At 37.3% G+C, this 25,682-nt stretch overlaps 1 protein-coding gene across 3 annotated transcripts in view; it reads left to right on the top strand.

The window, feature by feature from the left end:
- The first annotated feature begins 728 nt into the window (after positions 1-728).
- The window catches only part of LOC112452525, a 197,982-nt gene continuing 173,028 nt past the window's right edge, over positions 729-25,682 (top strand). For 2 of the 3 annotated variants that reach the window (XM_025012801.1, XM_025012800.1), the window contains exons 1-2: positions 730-1,229; positions 4,566-5,002. In XM_025012801.1, the coding sequence (XP_024868569.1) occupies positions 4,962-5,002 (41 nt within the window). In that variant the 5' untranslated portion in view covers positions 730-1,229; positions 4,566-4,961. Of the gene's footprint in view, positions 1,230-4,565; positions 5,003-25,682 lie in introns of all 3 variants that reach the window. The other variant, XM_025012799.1, reaches the window with a different exon arrangement.

Here is a 25,682-nt window from a genome sequence, read left to right as displayed (position 1 = left end):
TCTTCGTTCCCCCGACCCCCGAGCGCGATATGCGAGAGACAGAATGAGAGCGACCATCTTTTCGGGCAGATTCGCTTTCTACGCCTCGAGACACCCGTGATACGTAAAATACGTACGTGAGTTTCAAAAAGATCTTTACGGCGGCACTTGGGCTGAAAGTTTATCCTCGATAACGTGGGATAAAGATTTCGAGAAAAAGGAGGAAGGGAAAAAGAAACGATATTGCGATACATCTATTCTAGGTATATATGGACACGGATCTCAAGATGCTTTAATTGCTTTTTACGCCCGAAAATCTCTTCCGTTTATCGAATATTAAAATGTGTATTTCTCTCCGCGTTTCGTTAGCTAAAACGTCGTAAATGTCTCAACGTCTGTGCCGGATATCTCGCTGAATATTCTCTTCGTCGGTTATTTTTCGTATTTGCCAGCCAAGTCGCGAGTCGCGAGCAGCGAGCGAGACAATACGGTTTCAAAACATCAACAAAAAACGCCGTGTGGCCCCTCGATACTCGGAATTACACGAAGCACGTATTTCTCGGAATTCGCTCGGAGCAGGGGCGCGGGGCCCGCGCGGGCAGCGCGACGGCTCTTCGCCGCTCACCGCACCTGTAACTCCTGTAAGCGCGTGCGTAGTGGGGAGAGCCCCGGTGGTGGGTGGTGGGGGGTCCGGCTCGGAGCAGTCGGAGTCGGAGCAGCGAAGCGCGCGCAGCCGGTAGCGTAGAGAGAGGGCGAGAGGGGCGCGAGGCGCGTGTCGTCGTACAGCGAGTGAGCGAGTCAGTTCAGTCAGTTCGAGTTCGGCGCGCGGTCGGTTTGTCTCGTCGCCCTGTCGCTTCGCGGGCGCGCGCGCGCGCGCGAGTAAGTAATCAACTCTTCTCTCCTCGCCAGTCGCCAGTGCGTTCTTCTCGCGCTCGCGCGGCATTGTGCCTCTCGCCGATCGTTCACCTTGGTCGTCTGTCCGTCCGTCCGTCCGGCCGTTCGCACGTCGCGCAGAATCGCGGTCACCGGGTCGAATTTCGAGAAACGGGTCTCGTCGTACGACGCACGCACACGCACGTACGCACACACGGTTGTTTCCGCAGCATCGAGATGCGTAGGAAGACGGCCGTGACGACAGCATCGGCAGGAGGATCGTCGATCGCGCCGCGCGTCATCTCCGTCATCTCCGTCATCTCGTGAGGCGGTGGAGCCGGAAGCTGCCCTTGGACCCGGAACCGGCGAAAAATGAGGTGAGTAAACCGATCGATATCTCCGCTCCCACCGCCAACCGCCACTAGTGCCGCGCGCCGTTCGTTACGCGATTACACACTCGCTTACCGTTTCGAAAAGGGGTCACGTGATCCTCGCGCGCGGGCGGCTAATCGTCCCGCGGATCTTCCGCCGACTCCGGGAGAGCCGAGGAGGCTCCGATATCGTCTCGCGAGGACGCGCGCGATGCTCCAGTTTCGAAACTCTCGCGCGCGCGCGATTATTGATCGTCCCGTGATCCTGGGAGCCCGGAGCCGGTACGTATATACGTTCTCGGAAGCCGCCAACTTTTGATTCCGACGCGGGCGGTTGACGGAGAATCGCCGCGTTTGAAAATTTTTATGGCGCCGCGGCCGGCTTTTTCGCGCTTCTCGGCCAACTTCGTTGCGGTTGCGGCGCGACGCGGCGCGGCGGCAGGTGACGTGACACAGTGCCGAATGTGATTTTCGCTACGTGCCTCGTCGATTAGATCCTCGGAAAGGAATCGACGTGCATCGAGGCGGGGATGCGAGGTAGCTCGCGAGCTGTTGCTTCGCGACACGTCTTTATGAATGTTCGGGACGCCTCTTGAATGCCATCGTGATCGCGAGTTTAATAATGCGCGTAACGGGATCGTTGAACATGCACGCGTCGCGGCAAGTGTTTCGTTCGAATTTTCGAGCGAAGGGACGTGAGGAAGCGACGTGAGAAAGTAAGTGAAACATTTTACGAATTAACGACGAATATCGAATCTCGTCTCTTTCGGGGCGCGCATCGGAATGTTGCACGTTGCAGCGGGTGAATATTCCATATTGGCTCGTTCGGTGGCCATTTTGAATTGATTTAGTTAAATTTGATGTATCGAAGCCCGATAATTGCACAGCACCGGTTTTTGATATATCTTCGGTCAATGATAGATATATGAAGGTTTAACGATGATAGATAACGAGATATTTGACGTATTACGAGCTATTATAATAGCAGAATAGATTTCACGTCTTTTTCGTAATTAATAAATTAACACTAACTAGCGGAGCGAATTTCCGCACAAGGATCCCCGGAGAATTTAATTAACGATAATGTTCCGACAGTATTTTCCATTAATGGGTTGAAAGTTCTTTCTAAAAATAATCCTCGGATGTCGTGGAGCAACGTCGTTAAACGGCAAGCCGCTCTGACTTAATCAGCATGCAATAATTGGCGATAAAAGTCGATTCGCTGAACTAGAAAGTAAATACCGCAATAATGGGATACGGTCCGTTTTATTCGCGCCAAGAATATGTGAAAAAAAATATATATATTTTTTATCGTCCGAGAGATTAACGATATTTCTCGCGGAGAGATATCGATATTGATTTTTAAATAATTTGAAATTTTAATTTGTTTGCCGACTGAATATGTTTACGACATATTGTTCGCGTTTGCATTTTCCCAAATATATGATTTAAATTACACAACAATTTCCCGAGACGCTCATTAATATTCCACGATACCCTTTTAACATCTATCCACCTGCACTGGCAAAATTATTATTTGCGATCGTATTATTTGCAGTCGCGTATCACGCTCTCATTGTCATTTGTCAACGTGATTTGAACGCACAGCAAATAAAATATCGATTTGTCCATTTCTACCTTACCCCCGCGTACAACTGCGGTTAAGCCTGAAATAGCCTTTGAGCACGGGTTATGCAATTTCGCGGCAATTGGACGCTCACAGCCGCATTGATCGTGATTCGCTCGCAAACCAATAATCTCAGAAAGCAAATCAAGGTCACTCTAATACCCGAGTAATACCGGCTTAAACGTCATTTCCCATCGAGGAATCGGAAATCGACGTTTGCGTCGCTTTCGTACCTGCAATGCTGCCTGCACAACGCACAATCACGCTTGTTAACTGTACATTGTGTAGAATAATGATTTATACTTGCTTCAGATTGTTGCTTCAAATAATTTATGAATTCGTAGCATCTCACATGTTGCAGAAATTTAACGTAATTTGTGTAAATATCTGTTTTTCAAAGCGAAAAATTACTTTGACAAATATTCGAAGATTCAACGATTTAATTTTCTCAAAGTTCCAAGTAATTAAAAATTAAATTAAATTCTTTCGAGCAATGCAGTATGCTATTAAGTTAATTACACGGATCTGTTTCTAATAGTGTTTCTCATGGAACCTTGTCCGCGCAGTAAAGTAATAGCATTTTTATTTTTACGATTTGTAAGATAAATAAATTATAGGGATAATAGCCAGTCTTAAAAAAAGAACCGCTGTTACTTTTTAGAAAAAAAGGCGGGGCAGTTTTTGTGAGGGAGATGAATTTTCCTCGCTTATAGCCGACAAAAGGTGCCCGTCTCTCTGGAGCACTATCGATTAATTATCGTCTTAATTAGAGGGTCGTGATTTATAATTCAATCTTTAATCATTGGGCTCCGCGCGACGCGTCAGCTCAATTCCCGACGGTTAATTAGACGAAGATGTAAAAACGATTCTCAATATTCAGATAGGAGCACACGTCGGTATTTAAACCGACTTAAACTCACAGGACTTTCGAGCGAGCGTTTGAGTTATCGATCAAATTTTCCTTCGCGACGTCGACGTGACGCTGCGGCTCTCTCTCGAAGGGTGATAAATTATTCCGCGAGCCCGGAAGCGGGATAAATATTTGTCGAGCGACGTGCTTTATTATTTATGAGATCCTTTGTGAATGGCAAATAGAATCTTCGCGACCGTGTTGCGTTACCGTGCTGTGCGAGTTTGCATCGTAAAACACGCACATTCTAATGCTGCAGTGCGGAAAAAGTGAATCGTCGTTCTCGTGTAACGTTTGATGTAAATTGTATATTTAACGGTTGTGCACGTGGAACGATTGTTATTCGTTATTGAACTTCCATCGAGACAAAACAAAGCGCCGTAAACCATCGGGCAGAATTTATCTTTTACGAGAAACAATATTATTCCTTACAAACGCTGCGCGATATAATTTCAAGCTGCAATAACATTTGTGGTTTGTGGTTTACTTATATAGAGAGCGGTGGCAATCGCGTGTGATACATTTTTTTAAAGAATTTAATCAATATGGATTATGTATATTTTTTATGTGTATCACAAAGAGACACTAATATATGTATATAAATATAAAATGTACATTAAATCATATTAAATATAAATATTTGAAATATTTAAAATATTTTAAACAATTCGAAAATTTATCGAAAGTTATCGTCTCATTGTTTTTTTTTTATGTAAACGTCTTTGTCATCGATGTATTTTAAATATGTATATCAATGTCTATATTTCAGCGATTTTAAGCATCGTTGCTATTTTTCTGATTAAAGGTGTCCGGTAAGTAAGGGCGTGCAGTAACGAGGATGATAAGAAGCTGCTTGAAAACTGCAGAACGCGATCCATCGTGTCGTGACTGAAAGTGATTTCGCGAAGGGGTTAAGCGACGACGATCCATCTAATCGGCGAGCGTCGACTATCGGGGAAATTGATCGATCATCGCGACGTGAGAGACTAAAGACCGCGCGCGGAAAAAGGAACTCTCGTTCGGTGGAGATCATGGTGTGACTCGTGTGCGATAGAGAGAATCCCTCGGGAAGATCGGCGAAGTTGTCCGGTGGTTGTGTGATTCCGGTAGTGGTCGGTTGTAGTGCCGGTGGTGGTTCTTGATACGATAGCTGCGAGTCTGAGCCCGTTGGCGCTTAGGCCTCTCCTTCGTCGGTTTACTCATGCTGGGAGTGCTGAAGCGGCGCTGGAAGCCATCGAAAAGGTAAGTGAACATAATCTCGGCCTGTTGCCAAGGATATATTTATTATATCATACCTGCATCGAACAGATACCTGGGCAAATGGGCAAACTTTCCATTTACATCGCGATGAAAAAAGATCGGGCATAAATATTTTATAGTTATTCATTCCGAAATTCGTATAATCTGTCGTTATAACACATTTAAAAATATATTTATTGGATTTTTAATCAGCACGCTGATATTATGAACAGTCTAAATTTTGACAGTGCTTTTTTTATTCTTGTTAACAATATAATTTTATTTCTAGCTATCTTTGTTTTAAATGAACGATGATATAATAAATAAATCTGTTGTTTTATATATTTATATTTTGTGCCCATGTTTTCTCATTTTATTTCTTTAAATTTCAATAATTGTATTTTGTCATGCGAAAAATAGAAAGTATATAAAAGAATGCAACACACTAAATAGAATAGATTTAAAGAGGAAGATAATAATTTTTCTCTTACAGTCAGAAATTTTCTAATTGTAATTCCTTTTCACCGTGAAGAATCACATTTAATATTTTAATTCTTAAAAATTTTTTTTAAATTAACACAATTAACGAATGTACAAGTTGAAAATCAACAGTATTGGAAAGGCACTCAAACAAATCTTTTCATCAATATTATTTGTTTTAAAAACAAAAGCTTTTTGAATGAATATTCTACTTGGTTACCTCGTCTTAAGCTACTTAAAAATTTTCATGTCTTTTTCGTTCATTTCCGGCGGAAGTTAATCAAAACGAGTAGTTTGCATTAAAAGATGATGGCTGGAAAATTGCATTGGCCTTTACGCGCAACTTGGTTTGCTTCCACTTACGATGATTTATTTATTTCCCGGAGACAAGGGCTAACCCTGGACCAATTCTGAAATTGCCCTCGGTTAACTTTGGGTTAACTCTCTGGGTCATCGCTCGAGTCCCGCGCATTAACCCTTTGTGTGTTGCAATATAACGAGTGACACTCAACCGCGATCGTATTTCACGTCGACTCTCGCAACTTCGCTCGCTTTTTAAAGGGCAGCGGGTTCGAAATTATTTTTAACGCGCTTTATGCTTCGTCCCTTTTGCGACGATTCGAAATACAAGTGAATAATCGTTCAACGTTTCTGATTTTATTGCGATTAAGAGCGACTTTATGGTGACAGCGAATAAATTTTCTCTTTGTTTGATATTAAATTTTTTTATAATGTTATATTTTAGTTAATTTATTTATATCTCAAACACTATATCAGTTTTTTTGTATAATTGTCGTACTATCTTTTTTGTGATATTACGTACGACTAAAATATATTGCAAGATACAAATACCTTTTGACATTTAAACGAGATAATTTATTAGTTTATCATTCTTAGTGTGATACTTGTGTCAAAACAATTCGAGACACGTAACTATGACGCGCGAATAATTGCCCGTCCGTCGACATTGCCATGACAGGCGAATCAAACGACTGTCACACGCCATATCGACAGCGTGTCAACATTACAATTGACGTTGCATTTCCGTGAATGTTGAGAGTTAAACCCCCCCCCCCCCCCGAGAGATTAATGCATCAATAACGTCTTAAAAAAGGAAAGCAGCAAACCGTTTCGTGCAATCACCGCGCATCCTTAATGCGTGATAAATTATGCTAAAGCTAACGGTTTGTGTCACCGCGTATGCGTGAGGGCAACGTTATTGACAGTTGGATAAATAATTCCGTGAAACGACGCATGTGATTACGCACGGCCACGCGTTGCATAGCTTTGCATAATGAGCCCCGTCACGGCCAATTCGAAGGAATTATCATGACACCTGCTGCGGGCCGGGCCTTTAATTAATTCCCATTTCGAGTCCCCGTCGCGTACGACGAGATATCGACGTGAAGGAAAAAAGCGAGGGCGTCGCATGATAATGCAGCACCAAAAAACTATGATATATCGAGTTCACATTTTCTCACGTACTGCCGTCGCACATCGCGATTAAGACTTCCATCTCTCGCTCTTTATCGCGCGTTATCGATATTTCCGTGGCCTAAGCGCAATTACTGCTAATTGATAACTCGGCGCAGATACATCACGGCTTTATTAAACGTCATTGCAATCTCCGCGGGAGCTGCCTAGCTGCTCGGTGCATCGATGGGGTACCTGCGGATGCATCCATTTCCTGGCGCCGATGTAATGCATTCTCGATGCTCTTTCTTCTTCAAAATCGATATTCAAATAATCCACGTCTATTAGAAATTCATTCTTAGTAGAAGAGTAATGAGAAACTAGAAATATCGCGTCAGAGCTGAGAATGTGATCTAAAATTATATTATAATAGAAAATGAAGGAAATATCGCGCGGAATTCGGAAAAATATGATAGAATTAATATTTAATTTTTCTAAATGAAACTTGTCTTAGATTTACAATGATATATTACAAAACTGTGCTAGTAAATAATATATAAATATTTTAAGAAAGTTATGAAAGAATAATTTTTTTTCTCGTACTTTTCTCACTATATTAACAACGATGTAAAATTGGGCATTGATATTTCGTATTTGAAGATATTTCCATTTCTAATTTTTCGCGATCTTACCTTTTGCGTAAATACTAGCAACATATATACATAAAGTCATTATCGAGCCACCATCTTCGCCGAGATAGAGTGGAAACACGCGGGGAAAACAGCGGGTAGCAGGAAATTTATGGCGTCGACCGGGATTAGTTACACGAAGTGCGCTTTTCGAGGCAACTTTTCTGAAGCTCGACGGCAATTAATTTGCGCGCGGTTGCGAGTCCACGTCGGCACGCAGGAATTTACGCGCACGACATTCGCGAATACGCGCACTGAGAGAGAGAGAGGAAGTTATACGCGGTGGCGGCGGCGGCGGCGCGGCGAGCTAATTTTAGAAGTATCACCGCGACCGATCTTTTCTTCGCGGGAGCATAACCGCTTAACTGCTCAGCTAGAATGTAGCAGTGCTCTTATGATCTTGTCCTTTCGTATTTCGCATAAAGAGGATTGCGGAGGAATATGTGTCTTAAAATTTATTGCGACATCACTCGACGTTGAAGCGTATTAGTGTGGCATAGCAGTTTCTAAAATAATTGATGCGATTAATTAAAGATATCCGAAAGGAAATAGTCGCTAATTAACATATATTCTCTGCTATAATGTTGGAAAATTATATGATCAGAAAGAGAAATATATATAAGAAAGATCCAATGTTCTATTATCAAGTATTAATATTAGTTTTTATAGAAATGTTTTTCGTTCAACACTTTTTTAAAAAACTAAGTATTATTTTTTTTAATGGAATATTAAAGACATTGCCTGATATGATTTTTTAACGTTTAATATTAAGTAAATTTTTGATTTTTTTTCTTTTATTTAGTTAAAAAACGGAATTTGTGTTACCTTGTTATACACTTAAAACACAATTTCTTTTTGATATTTTAAAAATATTTTTTCTAAGAGAAAAGTATTATGTGTCAATTTCACGAAAAAATTTAGCCCTAACATTTTATATAATTTCTGTGAAATGTTCTATGTAAGTATTTACGGTAAACGTCTCATTGCACACACTAAAAATTGACACGTCAAATTGCATTGGTTTGTTAGTAATATTGGTTAGCGGGGAGTTAAATATATTTTCAACAAACAGGCTTTCTACTGTCAAATTACGGGAAATGCGTGTAAAATAGAAGCCGAAGCATAGAAAGTCCCGAGTGCTAATGAAATTACGTACGTTTGTCGGATGCTCGAGGGGGCCATTAGCACTTAAGATTTTACCGGAGTAGTCACACACGAGGGATAAATCGAGACTGGTTTAGACGCGGGACCGATGCTCGAATAGGCAGCAAACGAAGTGGAAAATCGCGCGTTTTCGAACGGTTTAACCCTTCACGGTTTTGTGCCGAGGTACATTTGATAGTGGTTTATGAGATTCGTATCGATACTTCTGCAAAGATTCGATATGGGATTCAAACCGATATAAATTATGAAGTCAGATATTAATGCTACAAACATGATTCTTATGTATGTATTTTGTGCCGAAGAAAATTCAATTGATATAAGATATATTTTTTGCATAGTATCGAGAGTTTGATTCATCGAAATTTTATTTCGATTTTAATCTGTTCGAAATAATGAGTGATTATTCCTTGCGGCTGTATCTTTCAATTCTTTGTAAAATACTATACAGACGTCTGCAATTTTGCTAATATCAAAATTAAAATTACAATTAGAGAACTTAATTTTGATTGATTTTTTTCGAAATTCTCTCGGATCTTAAAGGATTGACATCAAGTTTTGCCCTTCTTTCGTTTTCACTTTGAAACCGGGTTCCATGTTCGTTCGCAGTTTGACACGTGTTTATACAACGAGTCGACGCGGACGTTCGTTCGGACCATCGCTCGTGAAAATCTCGCATGTTTCGAACTGCGTTTTTGTTTTCGAACCACGCACGTATCCAGATGCATCAGGCATGTGTGTGTTGACTGCAGGGTTTGTTAAAAATTTTTGGCATCCTGAACGAATAATTACTACACCAGGAATTTGTTTATTTCTATTTTTAATATTCGGTTTTTTTTAATGCATTAGTCGAAAACGCAAGTTTTAAAAAAAGTAGATAAATCAGTTAAAAAATATTTCGTTTCTAGTTAAGAATTTAATATTCATGAAAGTTTATATAATAGAAATCAGAATTACTTGCGGCAATTTTATTGGAAATTTTAAAGATAGCGCATTAGCATTTTCGAAAGGCAATGACAGAACCAGGTGCCGATCAGTAGAGTCAATGTACTTTCTGATGCTAGAAACAGATGGTATTTTTTCAAAGGTGCGCTGAATAATGACGAAATTTTCTAAAATTATTTGATACACTAATTACGTTTCTCAAAAAATATGCAAGTTCTAACATAATAAAATATTATATTTCTAATTATGTGATGAAATAAAACTATTCAGGAATAAAAAGTTGAATCTCCGATTGTAATCTTCGTTTTTGTTAAAGAACATACGCAATTAATTATATAATTTATATATTATACTAATAATGTGAAAGATTAGTATATTAGAGAGCAAGTTTAAATCTATATACAAAAATATTTTGGATTCGATTATTACAATTTTAGAGCCTTTTTTAATTTTCTTGATCGCACCATTAGAGTTTGTGTAATCCATATAGATTACAGATTCAATAGGAACTGTGTTATAAATAATTTCAATTAAGGTAAACAGCTGGTTGCAGCAAGCAGAGTGCATTAATCAAATCGGCAATTAATACACCTAGTGATTCTGTAATTAAATTTCTACTAATTCCAAATCAACTCTTTGATTTACGTTCTTCAGAACGATGCGAAATTAGTAATTACACTCTCGAGAATGAGCGATGTGAATGCTTTAGAATCATTTGCGAAACGCGTGCGCGCGCTAACTTCGCGTAATTGATTACTGTAAGTGTATGATCAAGAGTCATATGAGAGACTTTATCTCTCGTTTTATGGAATACCTTTTTCTTCATAACAATCGCGTTCGAATTATCGTAATTGTTTGTGTAATAATTGCTCCGTAAGAGCAAAGAGATTTGACGCCAAAAACTCATTCTCATTTTGTATACCATTTTGAAGAATAGTAGATAATGGAATAGAAGCAAAGAGAAAAGTATGCAATTAAAACTAAAAAAATACTAAGTAAAATAATATGTAAAATAAATATGTAACTACGCAAAAATCAATTTTTGCAGAATCTTGTTCCAATCAAGTGGTATAAGTGTTTAAAATATGTTCCAGTCTTTTACAAATTTTTTTGTAATATAGTATTATTACGCAAACATGCGTATTAATGTAATTTTATTTTATTTAGATACGATTATGTAACATTAAATCATCTCGTTTTCCAAATATTTTTTGTATTAAATATATAGTAGATATATTTAGCATTTATGAATATCTTGATTTCGAATTTTTCGGGTTTGGGATTTTTTTGGCAGCGCAAGCCTTTCAATTAATTTCTCGAATGAAAACGAAGCGGTGATCGTGATACGAAGCGACGGGAGACAAGGACGACGAAAATTGCAGAGTTGACCGACTACGAGAATAGTTTTTGGCGTACGATAGAGGGTAGGTATATAGGTTGCGGAAAATGTAAATCACGCGAGAAAGAGAGAGAGAGGTGCACTGAGTGAGTCGCTCACGTCGGTCCATTCTCGCTCTTTCTCGTCGGAAGTCTCTAGAGACGTGTAGTATGCTCGCGATGACACGGTCATATAGTGAACGAATTTGGTGACATAAACGCTTTGCTTTGCTGCAAAAACAGCATGATAAAATGAATATCGCATCGTAAATATGAAAAAAATTGATCTTGAATACTTATTTTTATAATCGCTGTTTTGATAGCCAATTTGACGAGAATATACATTTTCGTGAAATTAGTTTTTCGCAATTAAATGTATAACAGTAATCTCGCGCCACTGTGAACTTTATATCAATTATAAATTACCCTTTTTTAATACCTACTTATAATTAAACGAAAATTTGTTTGACGTAAATAATTAAACATTCATATCTGTCTGAACGTAAAATTTATGGAGTTAGTTAATATTCGCTAGATCGTTATTTTATTTACATAACGTAAATTTCAACATGACAAAATTTTCGTTTTATTCTCTCGGAGACATTCTCACAGTCGTATAGTTTCACGCATATGGGGGATTCAGAATTTTTCTCTAAAAATATAGGTGAGACGATATTGTCGAGTCGCCGGCTTCGGGATTAAATAAAGCGACACCGTCGAGGTTGGAATTCACGACTTGCGTGGGCGTTATGCGCCGACTAATCCGCTAATTGGAGGACGCAGGGACGCGCAGCAAATTGGGCTAATACAGAGCAAACGGCATGATGACGACTATAAATACCGACATTGCGCGGATGCACCACCTTCGACGGTTTCTGCCGGCCGGCCGGTTCTCTGCGTTTACAGAGTATTCCGGGATTTATGGCGCTGATTATACCGACGGCTAATGAATACACGAGCGACGGCCTATTTAGAACTTTTTGATTGAACCATGAATCCGTGAACACGTCGGTAGATTTACGAGCTGGTCGTCCCTCTACGAGATCCACTCTATCCTATAAATTCGTAGCGTAACTCAATCCGGTAGCAGTTAATAGACGATTATCCCGCGTTGCTTACATCATTTTCTATACAGGAAATTCTTTAAGAGAAAATATTCAATAAATGTTTTGTGAGCATTACTGCAAATTGCAGCATGTGAATAGTACGAGTAAGTAACCCTTCAATGTTACTCGTTGCGTGACGAGGGTAACGACGGTGAATCATTCGCTTCATACGCTGCGTAATGGTAACATGCGACGTCTTTATCAGAAATTGTAATTCTGATAATTTTCGTTGAAAACCGTTGACTAGTTTTTTTACCGCAAAAGGTGTCGTTCAAGTCCATAGGATAAAGGTTTTTTTCTTTTTTTACGGAAATGCGAATTGTTTTCGCTCAGAAACATATCCATGCTCGAAGACTCCGGAGATTAACAGGGGTGATACGTTTGAACGTATCACCGTGTATAACGACTCGAGGGGTCTCGAGCGCTCGAGGGTGCATGGCAGAGAGATCCGTTGCTTCTCACCCCCCGAGAATCCGGGTGACGTACAGGCATACTTCTATAAAAAGTTCTTAACGACCTTTCTAAATGCATTCGGTGCCTCGTCGCCACCGTCATCGTACGACAAGGGTATCCATTAGACCGGCGCGGGCGTTTCGTCGCGTCTCGACGCGACAAAGGCGTCTCGACGCGTTGGAAGTGTTCTTTAATAGGCAATAAGTCATTTTTTAGCAGTCATCATTTTCCATGGGTGGATCGCTAAAGTCGAACTACTTCCGGCACAAATCGCGCTTTTCATCGAAATCAATTGATTTTTGTTCTTTTACCGGCGAAACGTAGAATCACTGCGAGATGCAATGCTATACTTGATCTTTTGCGAAAAATTAATCATTTCTTAATTACGTTCTTAATTCCTCCGAGCGTCTTTGTGAAATTCTTATGCTTCTAAATTCGATTGCAGGAATTGGTAGCTCGATGAATTAAAATTAGAGTTAATCAATTTTGTTTGACCTCATAAATGAGGAATTAGATTAGATGAGGTGTTAGGCATAAATTTTAGAAATAGCTAGTATATGGTTAAATATGGAGCCACACAAAGCCATATATTTAACTCTGACGTAAGAACGTTAATCATCTTTCTTCGCGGTCCATACAAAATTAGCGTCCGATTCAACGACGTAGGTAAATTCGAGTGTTCTCTCGTCGCGTCGGGCAGATGAAAGATCGAGACTCTCCATGCATGAAAAAGGTAATGACTTGTTTCGAGCAGATTGACGATTGCGACACGACGAAGATGGTGAAGAGGGAGGGAGAGAAAGAAGGCGCTGCGACGTGCTGCTCATTCTCAAACTCTCGCCATTCAGACCGTAAGAAATGTCGCAATCGATTACGCGCGTTTCATTCATGAAAATGTGGCACACCTTTCTCGTTTCAAATATCCTCTGTCCAGCGACATAAATGGAATTTCGGAAGAAATGATATAAAGTGTTGCTAGGAAAAAATTATTCAGTATATCGTAACTATTTTAAAAGCTTTAATTACATTTTCAGTATTTGTTATTCGAAGTTATTCTTTTTATAAAAAATTACTTGTATATCTATCTTTGATAAATTACAATTATATATATTTAATATCAAATTAATGGGTATTTGAATTTGAAGGGGATGATTTACTATAAGATTTGTTTAATTATGTTTATAATAAAAATTGGAAAATAACGAAGATCTGTCCCAAGTTTTCTCGTAGACTATAAAAATTTTATATTCAAAAAAAAGTGATTTATTTGATCGATCATAAAATAATATGTAAGGAAATATAATATATACATTTATATAGACGAAGGATATGAAGATTTGGCTGTGTACCAGAACAAACATCTCGTGTAAAATTTCGCGGACAATTCTGTTCGCGGTTGACGCGCGTTATCGATGAAACAAAGGCGCCTGTTCTCATTGACCTTTTGATTTCGACCCACGGCTGGCACGGTGCGGTTCCGCGATTCGTGCCAGCAGCGGGGAAAGGTGAAAAGATCAGGCATAAGTTCATCCGCGTCTAAAGATGGCAGGACACAATCGTTGTTGTCGCGCGACACGAGAATGCAAATTTTGTCGGACGATTTTAGTCGGCCACACGCCGCGTTTTGCGTGCGAGCGTCGAACGCGCAAGATAAGTATTTAAATTTCCCCCATATATTTGAATATCTTGATAACGAGGAATGTAATTTGAACGGAATTAAAGAACGCGATTATTTGCGATTTATGTAAGATATATTAATATTACAATGTAGGATATTATATAGGATGCAATACTATGTAATATATCTATTTAAATATATTTAAAATATGTATTTAAAAGAATTTGCTTTGAGAATGATCTTCTAATATTAATTCCATTAATGACAAATGATTTCACATGCAAAGTTTACTAAATTTGAGTAAACTGTAATAATTTTCATACATGTATTTTACCATATTTCATGTATTATTTTATCTATTATTTTATATTAAAGTAGTGAAATGATATTGCTTTTGTTGATTATATTGAACGCGGTATGATAATTAATTTATAACTCAATTTTATAATGAACAATGAACCACTACTGAAAATAATGAAACTCTCGCAATTCATGTGGAAATTTGTCACACGTTTCTTCGTATTTTTCGGAGCTTTCCAGGTCAGCGGGCATCTCTTTTGTTTTTCTGCGTAAGTCCATAAACATGTTTTCTTTCGTTCATCGGAGTAATTGCACGTCTCGCCAAAGTATCCGACAGACACGCGGATGTCATGGTCGTTTCTTTCTAGCGTGTGTAAACCGATGGATATTCCCGGGAAACGCACGGGAGAACAGTATGTGCACGCTTGGCTGCATCTGCATGCTCTCTCGTTTCCACTGTCCGTGTTTTTCCCGCAGCGGAACTAACAACCCTTAAATGACTCGTTCCGACCCTCTACATCAGTGTTTCTCGAATTGATGCACGCGAGAAAAATCTAAGATTTGTGCAATCCAATCTCATTTTAGTTATATATTTTCTTTATTCTCTTTTTTTTCTGACAATGAGTCAGAAATAGGTTTCACTGACGAAATTTAATTTACTCATTTTTTATATCCCTTATATCCCTTTCATATTGACTGAATGTGATTTTTATTTGAAAAATTCGTATTGCTGTTATTCGTACAAAATATTATTTGTATCTTAATTAAATTTAAACGAAGTAAAACATTGGATTATATACAGCCAAGATTATCTTTTAATGTTAACAGCAAGATTAATACTAATATGTATACAGCTTTTTAGGTAAAAAGAGGTAAAAGGTAAAAGAGTGGAAATATTTGATGGAATATGTTTGAGAAACACTGATCTGTGCAACGCCGTACAAAACCCTCGCCTGAGGGTGCTGCGAAATTATATGTTGCGCCGGAAAATTGAGCCGAACGTGGGGAAATGAAACGACTTAGGCCGATGAATTATCCACGGCTTGATACAATGTGTGATGATATTCGCGACTTGCGTAATCACACAATATCTCCGATCTGTTCTCTGCTTTCGCGATGCAAGAAAATTCGAGAGAGAGATGCGCTCATGTAACATGAGCCGATTCACTCATTTGCAATATAAAGTACCTCATCCGTACGGGACGATTGTGTTTACACAACATATACCCCGAGGTCGTTTTTGAGAAGGTTTTTTTGGGGGCTCAGTCCCCTCTGTTTTTTAAACGATGCTCTGTAATCGAATGAACATAATATACTCGCACGTATCATAACAGAACGTTACAATAATGAAGCGTTATAATTTTTACAACAGAGAAATGAACAAACGTAGCAGGAAAATATTCAGAGGAGGAAGATCTCCTATATCTCTCTCTCAAATTATACTTTACAAAATAGTGAACTCGTGAAGCTTTGAAAATAAAAATTGGATATATTTTTCGTAACGAGGAGAAAGGATTTGATAAAAATATATACAAATTATATTAGTGTGATCGCGTAACATACAATTATATTTGATTAAATTTTACTTTTTATTTTCCTTTATGATTTTCTTTTATTTGTGGGAACAGCGCGGTTACGTCGCAATGTTATTTAAAGTTTCGTGTCGTTTAAGATTACGTGGAACCACAATGTGTCTCGTAAAGCGACGACTCGTATTTCCGTTCAAAGATACGTCTGGTTCTCAGGTTGTCTCCCATCGAACTCGAGTGGTGTTTTAAAGCCCATTCTGCCGGAAGTGGTCGGATACCAAAACCACTTCCGAGTGGTGGTGACAATCGCCTCTGAGAGCACTCCCCTGCATTTTAAGAGCAGTCTACCGATGAAAATTGAACGGGAAAGTATAGAGGCAGGATATCGATTTCTGCTTATTGAGCTCTTCTAAGTTTATTTTAATTCTTAGGAGAACTTTGTGCTTCTAATAGTTTATATTTGTAAATGTATTCGTTCTCTCTTTCTATATCGACCATTAGCTTCAATATTATAAAAGTAAAAGTTTGGAAAAAAACAGATTAAGAAGATCTATAGAAATATATATAAAATTATAATTAATGAAAATAAAAAATCTAAAAATGAAAATTATTGCACAAAGTTTACACGTTCATGTAGGTACTTATCAGGGGTTATGGATAAATTCTAATATTTATTAATTTTTTTTTGCATACTATCTTTGCATAAGTACTATCTCTTAGTTTTAAAAACTCGAACGCGCTCTCTTATTTTTATTACAAACGATCTTGATCAGCTCTCGAGAAGAAATCTGGTATCTTACATCTCTCAATTATGACCAATTAAATATTCCGCGGTCCTAAAAATTCAAAATTAGCACACGTATGTCCAGTTTTCTCTTCTCGTAACATTGCTGGGATGCAAGTAACAGCCTACTTTCGCGATATTACCCACCATAACTGCTGCATCGACCATGCCGCCATACATTTATGTACCATACTTTGCGTTTGATCTGGTTATGCGAATCCGGGTGGTACGGAGCCGAAACACTAATTCAGGGCCCTTTAAACGCTACTCGGCGCCGTGTATAAACTTTCCGATGCTGGTTTGGTACATCACTATTAACCGCCACGCAACATATCCTCATCGTGAGGGGGTTATAGGCGTTACTTTATGAATGGTGTGATAAATCTCGTGTATAGCGGGGGGTGTACGTGTGCCGGCATTAAATGCACGCTTAATGCTCAAAGCGATTTATTACGAGGTTATTATGCCGCATTGACCCGTTCCTCATCGCGGTACAATAACTGTTTCACAGGGGGAAAAAATTAATTGACCGGCGACGTGCTTTCCCTCTCCATAGAGAAAGAGGGAACTTTCCGGAGATTGTTATCTCGGGGATGTTCCTCGGCGCGCTTGTAATTCTTCTCGGGTTTTCACGATTTTTGAACGACAATTCAGCTAGATTTTGTATAGTATAACTGAAAATTTCTCAGGAAAGAAGAGTAAGTGCTGAATTTCCTGAAAAATGTTCAAGATTATAATATATAAAGTTTTTGAAAAAGACGTTCTGAAATTTTTATTTTAAGCAATCTATTTTATATCGAGTTTTTAAACATGCAAAGACTTTACATATAACCTGAATTATTTGTAGAATATTCTGCATTGTAGAAATTAAGGGAGCGAAATAAAAAGAAGATGTGTGACACAATGATAAAAAGTAATTGTCACGATTCACTGGGCGAATAATTTATGTTAGACCTTTCCAGGAGAGGCAAGTTCTTTTGGTGAAAATAACTTTGACATTTTATCACGTAACGGAAAAATTTCCTTCTTCTTTATTTTTTTAATCGTCCACATTTAAAAGCAGCAATATAATAACTTACTAGCAATATCATAATTAATGAATTGAATTTTTTAATATTTAAGTACTATTATTAGTTTTTGATGTGACTGGATAATGAAAATATTCGGAATTCTTTATTACATGAATAGTATAGAATCTTTCAAAATCAATACGCATATTTGTATATAGCATTTCATATTATTTGATAATGAAATTATAGGAATGCAAATAAGAATATATTGAAAACGATAAAAGAAATGCTAAACTTTTTTTATCCTTTTCCGTTTATATTTTTTATTTAATAGCGAAAAGCGAGAAGCTTCCAATAATAAGCGCGCTTGTAAAGGAAATTGCAGGAGAATTTTATAACATCTTTTCGAACCTTTTCTTAATAATTTTCCGCGATTAAAACGGTGCAGTGACAATATCGTGCGACGGGTAACGATCGTGTACAGCGTAACAAGGGTCAGTGCAAGTCTCGCTTGCCGAGACATAATTAATTTATTTTAATTAATCTATGAATCGCGTCGGATAAAATGAGAAGTCGTAAATCCCAATTGCGTTGGTTGTATAAATAACGACGAGATCGATACGTTTGTCTGCGTACCTGATTTGTCATATCGTGCCATGGGTATACATTTGTTCGCAAATTTCATCATGCCGATATACCGTCCGATCGTCTGGCAGTTTTTATAAGCGTTCAAACGTTCAAAGCAAAATATGCATTCGTTCTATAAGATTTGGTACGTTTGATTACTTTTAAATGCCCTGACCATCTATCAACCGGTCCCTCTCATCACTGATAGGTTGACGATCTCGAACCGTTACGCGCTCTCTCTTATTAGTCTTATAACGACGCACAATGCTGTACGCATTGTGTGTATCGCGAGATGAAAACCGCCGCTCTTTTCAGCGATGTTGTCACAGAGAGATAAAGGGAAGAAGTTACTTGACGTACAACTTTTATTTGTAAGCATCATGATATTTTTTCATTTGACTGGTTACGTTAATACTCCTCGATCAGAAGGTCTAAGAAAAAACACTCTGTTCGCTGATTTTGTTCTGTGAGATACGGTTACAGTGTTATTGATTTCTGAAGAGTACAAGTGCTCGTACAAGTAGAAAATTGCATGTCATATAAAATTTTCTATCTTCGAGAAAATACGTGACGTACCTATAAAATTTTCTATCTTCCACCTTCCACTCACAGAACGGTTGGGCTCGTTGCAAAATATCAAAAGTTTATAGTATACATTTTTAATTTAAACGGAATTATATTAAACGGAAAATATACATGCATAATATTTACTGAACTTATTATACAAAATCGAAATCTGACATGTAAGAGGCTACATGAATGTCGCGTATTATTTTTAACATAATTGCATAAAGCAAATTAAAGCGAGGTTGAATATTATTTATTTGACGGTTCTTTAACATGTTATTTAATCATTTATATTAAAATCCATAATTATATTTGTGATTAGCTTAATTATGTTACACTGTACGGACGAGAGAGATTTAAAAGTTAAAATCGAAAATCTTTACATGATATAATTTATATTAAAATTATACACACTATATCTGGTCCTACCTAAAAATTAAAATCTCATTTTCAGGATTTTAATCTTCACTGATTTTGAGAGTTCGCTATCATTCAACCATTTCTATTAAAATTCAATGCTATTATGGTGTTGCACGCTGTGTCGACGGCCTAAAAATTACGATCTCATTTCGGAGCTCTTGAAATTGATGTTGCCATTATCATCATTATCGTATATCGGATACTCCAAATCAATGAATCGTCGGTCCCATAAAAACCGTTCGCGCAAATTCGACTTCGTTTAGTACTCAAATCTGGCTTTGAATTATTCTAGTGCAAGTGTAATATCGTAAATGGGAATTGGACTCTTTTGTTGGGGCGGTATTGTCGCGCGTCAATGGTCCTCTTCTTGGGACCGATCCTTGGAAGGAAAGCGGATTGATTCGCTCCCTCAGCACGAAGGGAAGTGAAATAGTTTGTCGTTCTCGTATTTGCCATTTTTGGAGCGGTCGAAAAAGAGCGAGTGTGAGGTCATCGAACTCGCTTGCCATACGCGATGACCCTGCAAACCGTGTTCTCGCCTCGCTGTATAAACACTCTCGTACCTGTCGGGCTGCTGCCGCTCAAACAGAGTGTCCAGGCAATCGTGCACTTTCTCTCATTCACAGATGCGACGTAACCGTAATCCTTTAAGAAAATAAACTGCGAATAATTTAGAACGTTCCTTAAATTTACTTTGCATTAAGAATTAGAAGATGTCGTACGTTTTCAGATATAGTAATGAATTTGTTACAATAAATGTTTTAGAATAGAAATGTATATGCCATGATTTCTACTCAATATTGATAAAAATATAACAATAGATATATGAAGGTTTGGTGATAAAAATATACTTGTTAGATTTCGAATCTAATATACCTAAAATAGAATCAGTAATCCAATTGTTTTTATATTTTCGTACATTTATTTTTATATTATCAGAATTTTATTTTAAGGCGATAATTTGCTATAATAAAATTAGAGAAAAATGTAAGAGATGGTGGAATATTCAATCAAAATATAGTGGAGGTAAAATCCAAATTTTTGTTAGGCAATTAAAATCGAGAGAAAGTGCACTATTTCTTGATTATTTTGTACATCAATTAAATAAATGATTTCCTTTCATGCCTTGTACCTTCGAGTTTTCCAAGCGGTCCGTTATTCTCGACATAATATCTTTGAGTCGTGCACAATTGACATAGTAATGGACGTCTCGAAGAAAAGGTTGTTAAATACTGAACTGTAAAAACTCTTGTTTGCAATCGTATCGTGGAACATTGAACTCGATATCATAATTTTACAGTTCTACAAAGACACAAAGATAATATTACATGGTAATATATTAACACATTGTTACCTATAATAGTGAAACCATTACAATCGTATTCCTATCGAATACATTGGCCATGGCTTAGAAATAATTTAATTGGTTTAATAAATTTTGCATTTCTCTCGGATGAGAAAACAAATAATTAACCTAATCGTGACTATACTACCCAGAAAATTGTGTGCAGTATGTATAAAGTCCGACGCAAGTTTATGGTAGTTGATTAATACTTAAAAACGGTGAAGCGAGTTTAACTTCCAGTGAAACGAGAGCTCATATTTCTTTTATGAGATTCTGTGTAAACTGTAAACACAAGAGCAGAAGAGAGTTTCGTCAATTTCGTAAAAAGAATATAGCCTGTACTTACGAGAGAAGCCTTTTTAATTATTCGAGTCTGACGGTAGTAGTTAAACAAATTTCGGAAGGTAAATTAAGTTAGGAGATACATAAATAACGTGTCTTGATATATTATTTTCGGAGAAGTATAAAAAAAATTTATATATGTAATAGAAATATTTATGTTTAACCTATTTTATAAAAATTGGACGTATATACTTATACATAAGTATTAATGTGATTTTTATTTTGGCACATTTGTATAGAATAATGAACATGCATTGAAATGAATCTCAGTAAAGTAAAATTTATTTGTAATTAATTTTGATGTGCTGAAGAATAGTAAGAATATAAGAAATTTTTATTTATTAGCTCCATATGCAAAATCAATCTTTTTGTAATTAATCGATTTTCTTCTATAAAGTAAAATATTAAAAAATGGAATTTTGCCTTTGGTTTTCTGGACTAATTAGTTTTGTGGATTCCGTAAGGATAAGAATGTCGCATCTTATTGTTATTTTCGAAGAGAAAAAAAATTGATTCAGAAATTTTTTTTGATTCTTATAATTATTTATCTTAAAATAATTTACTAATATAATAAATGTGATTTGTACTAAATATACAAAATTTATGTAATAGGAACCTCTATCTTTTATATAAATCTATTGTCTCTTTAAAAATAAATAGAAGAATATTTTTAACTTTTAAAATTAAGCGAAAATTTTAGTTTAGAGTAACAAGAAAGTATATGAAAGAAAAATTTGAACAACTATAACGCTTTTACGATATATTTCCCGAATTAGTTTAGAAAAAAGACGTTCGGCTTTTACTTCTTAGAAAAGTTCTTTTGGAACTTTTGTGCAATCTCTTAAGAAAAACCGGTGCGCAAGGTCGGCTTGGAATTTTCCAGAGCACGTCCGCGCACGTCCGCGGGACCACCCGTGACCGAGTCTGAATGTCGCCGGGTGGAGGTTTATTGATTGGGCTAACTCTCGGTGCCCCACCCGTTGTACCACCCGCGAATATAGTACAGCTGCTCGCCCTCGGCATTACTGACCTACTACCACATAGCGATCCTTACCGGAGCTTAAGGTTTACACTCAAAGTGGAATTTCGTAGGGAGATGAAGGGTCTGTCGAATCTTTTGCCAAGCAGCAGGTCGGAATTAAGTTTAAATTTGAATTCTCTGCACGGAGAATTAATTAACAATCCAACCTAGTTGATTCATCTCTCTTCCTAACGAAATGAATTTTTTTGGCAAAACGAAGAGAATTACAGAACGGGATTATACATAGTAGTAATATAGTACCTACTTTTGTAATGAAGTTTAAACTCCCTCTGAATGCTGATTATTATTTTGCTGCTGATTATATTCGCTCTTTATTTATGAGAGAAAGCGAATATTTTTTCAATAAGACAAAATCAAATACGAGACAGATGGATGAATATTTAATTCTCAAAAAATAATGACACAGAAATTGTTTAATTTTAATTTTATTTTATAAAATAGTACATTATCTCTGAATCTCTATAAGTCATATAGAAATTACATATACGATATGATACATTGGCATATAATAATGACTATAAGTAGATATTTATTTATACTATACATATGTTCTTTAACTGCATAAAGAGTGGACTACATTCATAATCCGACTTGCTCATAATCCGTTTTAATTAATTACTTGACGTATGAAAAAATAAGCTATATTTTAGGTTACGAAAGAGAACACCTCGCAAGCATTACGTAAGCGATGGGTACGTTTACCGTAATCTACACTCTTAGGCTTATCGCGACACTTCCAGGTGTTGTAATACACTCTCGCGTCGTAAATTAATGATAATGAAGACCGAAACGTGGATGCGCGAGTTTCGCCAGCGGTGCAAGCGCGTAGCATACGCTATAATAAAATAATTCAGTATTACGAGACGGGATTTAATATAAGACTCGCGCGTTTGCCTGTCATTCCCGCCATATTTCACGCAAAACTATTTGCACATAGCGTAATGGCCGGTTTATCACACTTTAAATGGCCAATGTGTTACGATTATTTATGTTCCTGCCGGACTCTTCTCTCTTCGCGACCAACTGCATTTGTTACGTTAACGAATACACGTGTATCTCTCGCGCGAGGAAACTTTGTGCAGCACGTAACGGAAAGTCTAATAATAATATCTAACATTTGCACGATTCTATAGTCGCCCGCTGTCTAGTTATATGTAGATACAACATCGTAAATATCTAGTGAATATTGTGCTAGATTAGCTAGATAGTTACATAATCGCATCGTGTTTGCCTTATACCTTCCTAAGTTTTATTACATTTTCACATCGAGAAACGTAAGCATTTTTCCTAATATTTGCGCAGTGCTTGTTTTATACGAAAATAATATATATATATTTCGTATATTTTGTACATAAATATTCTCGAAATAGAGAAACACGGAGTGTCTGAGTTGTATGTGCAGATAAGCTGCTCCGATTTATGGACGGCATACATAACGCCGTCAAATAAAGTAGCATTTCAACATTACGTTCATTATTCTTCCAAATCTTTCTACATGGGATAAAATTATCATATCTCTCGTTTCTCGTTGGTTTTTTAGTCGACACGAAGAGATTCGGTCTATACGTGAAGGCCTCGAGGGAGGCCGGAGATCTCGGGATGCAACAGAGGATCCTTTGTTCGTTTTTTGCGCGGTATGCTTGCGGTCTTTGCTACGTACTCGTTGTTCGATAGTCGACCTGGCGGCAACAACAATAAGTACGCGCTCGTAATTGTTGCGACGTACTGCTCGTTCGATGATGCATTATTTCATTGGCTGCCTAATTGCCCGCACGAAGTGTACACTGTAATGGTCAGCTCGGGCAATGATCTATCGCTCGCCGTTAATTACGGTAATCCTTTCCGTACGTTGACCTCCCTTGACGTTGCAGGATGTGCAGCTCTAAGGGGTTTTCTTTTTTTAGAAGAATTTAACTTGAGATAGATAACTTTTAGATGAATGAGACTTACATGTGGCATGTTTTATTAGCTCTTATTATATGCGTGTATAGCTAATTATATTATTATTATTTTAACTAAATTATCTATTGATTAATTTGAGTTTTTTTTACAGAGAAAATTTAAATGTATCTTTTAGAACCATTTAGAATTATCTTTTAGATTATGTATACATCTATACATTCTACAATATCTTTGTTTTTTAAACTATAAAGTTTCAACTATCAAAAAGTTGCAACTGTCAGATATATCTCTTCTACAAAATTTTTTTCAGGCAGTTTGTTTAATTCGGTTATAGCTTTTAATTTATTGTACACTTTGCTTAGTTAGTTAAATCAATTTATCTACTAATATCAATGTAGCAATTTTGATATAAAATATATCAAAATTGTAAAATAGAAATAACCACGCACTGAGCCGATGAAATTTTCAAGCCACAGGATGTGTGTGTTCTCTTGGCCGAGTAATCGAGCTGCCAAAAAATATACTCGAGGGTAATGCCAGCTGACATCTTTCGCTTTGCATAAGCTGAAAGTTTCAAGAGTTGCTTCGCGGATGATATTCGTCCTACGCTTGTACGACAGAATCGCTGGAAATCCAGTGCCATTTCTAAACTCGCTTTATGAAAGGGCAAATTGGTAGGTCGATGGGCGTTAGTGATGCATTTTGCAGAGCAATTATTCCGCCAATGCATTTGCAAACGCTATGGCATCCCCCAACTTGCGCCATGCATGTAATTTAAACTGACCATCCCAAACGAGTTGACCTCGCGAAATGCAATTAAAGAATGTTCATGGATTTATTTCACATCTGCGTTGGGGATTATTACAGTGAGTAAAAATTGCGGTACCAATTAAAGATCAGTTTAGATACGATTTAAAAAATATAATATTTAATGTAAAATTGAAAATTTTTTTTATTTAATATTTTTATTTATTTCTGGGAAGAATAATAACCTAACCGATAGTTTAGAATACTTTGATTATAAAAATAATAAGCTATATATATTTTTATAATCAAAGCTTTCTAAACTGGGAATTGTATTTTACCATTCTAATTTTATCATTTAACACAGTTGTGAAATGCCAAATCAAACATTTATTCGTTCAATCTATTGCGTCTATACCAAGTCTGCAGTAATTAACGATAGAAATTTCAATCACACAATGCTGATAATTTCTATTATATACGAGCATTCATATCTTTCCCCTATTGAATTTAATCCAGTGTGACCCTTTAATTAGTCATAATCAATTCATTCATCTCTTATTAATTCGCTTCTATAATTATGAATATTCACGGTTGATTTCACATCTTCACAATCGCATCGGGCGAGAGGCCTTGGACGAAGCGCATATTATCGAAGTGCACTTCTATAAAAAAGCATGACGATGCTCGACATCATGTATTACTGCGCGACGAGTCCATATACATATGCGTGCATACATTTACCTTGTGACAATCCGAGTCCGTGAATGGAATCAGAGGTTGCGTTCGTGCGAGTTTCTCCGGGCAAGAGAATTGCACGTCGGTCGTG

This window comes from Temnothorax curvispinosus, unplaced genomic scaffold (genome assembly GCF_003070985.1).
Source record: "Temnothorax curvispinosus isolate PA1 unplaced genomic scaffold, ASM307098v1 QBEX01003408.1, whole genome shotgun sequence".
Lineage (NCBI taxonomy): Eukaryota > Metazoa > Arthropoda > Insecta > Hymenoptera > Formicidae > Temnothorax > Temnothorax curvispinosus.
This window is presented reverse-complemented; position numbering and strand designations above follow the sequence as displayed.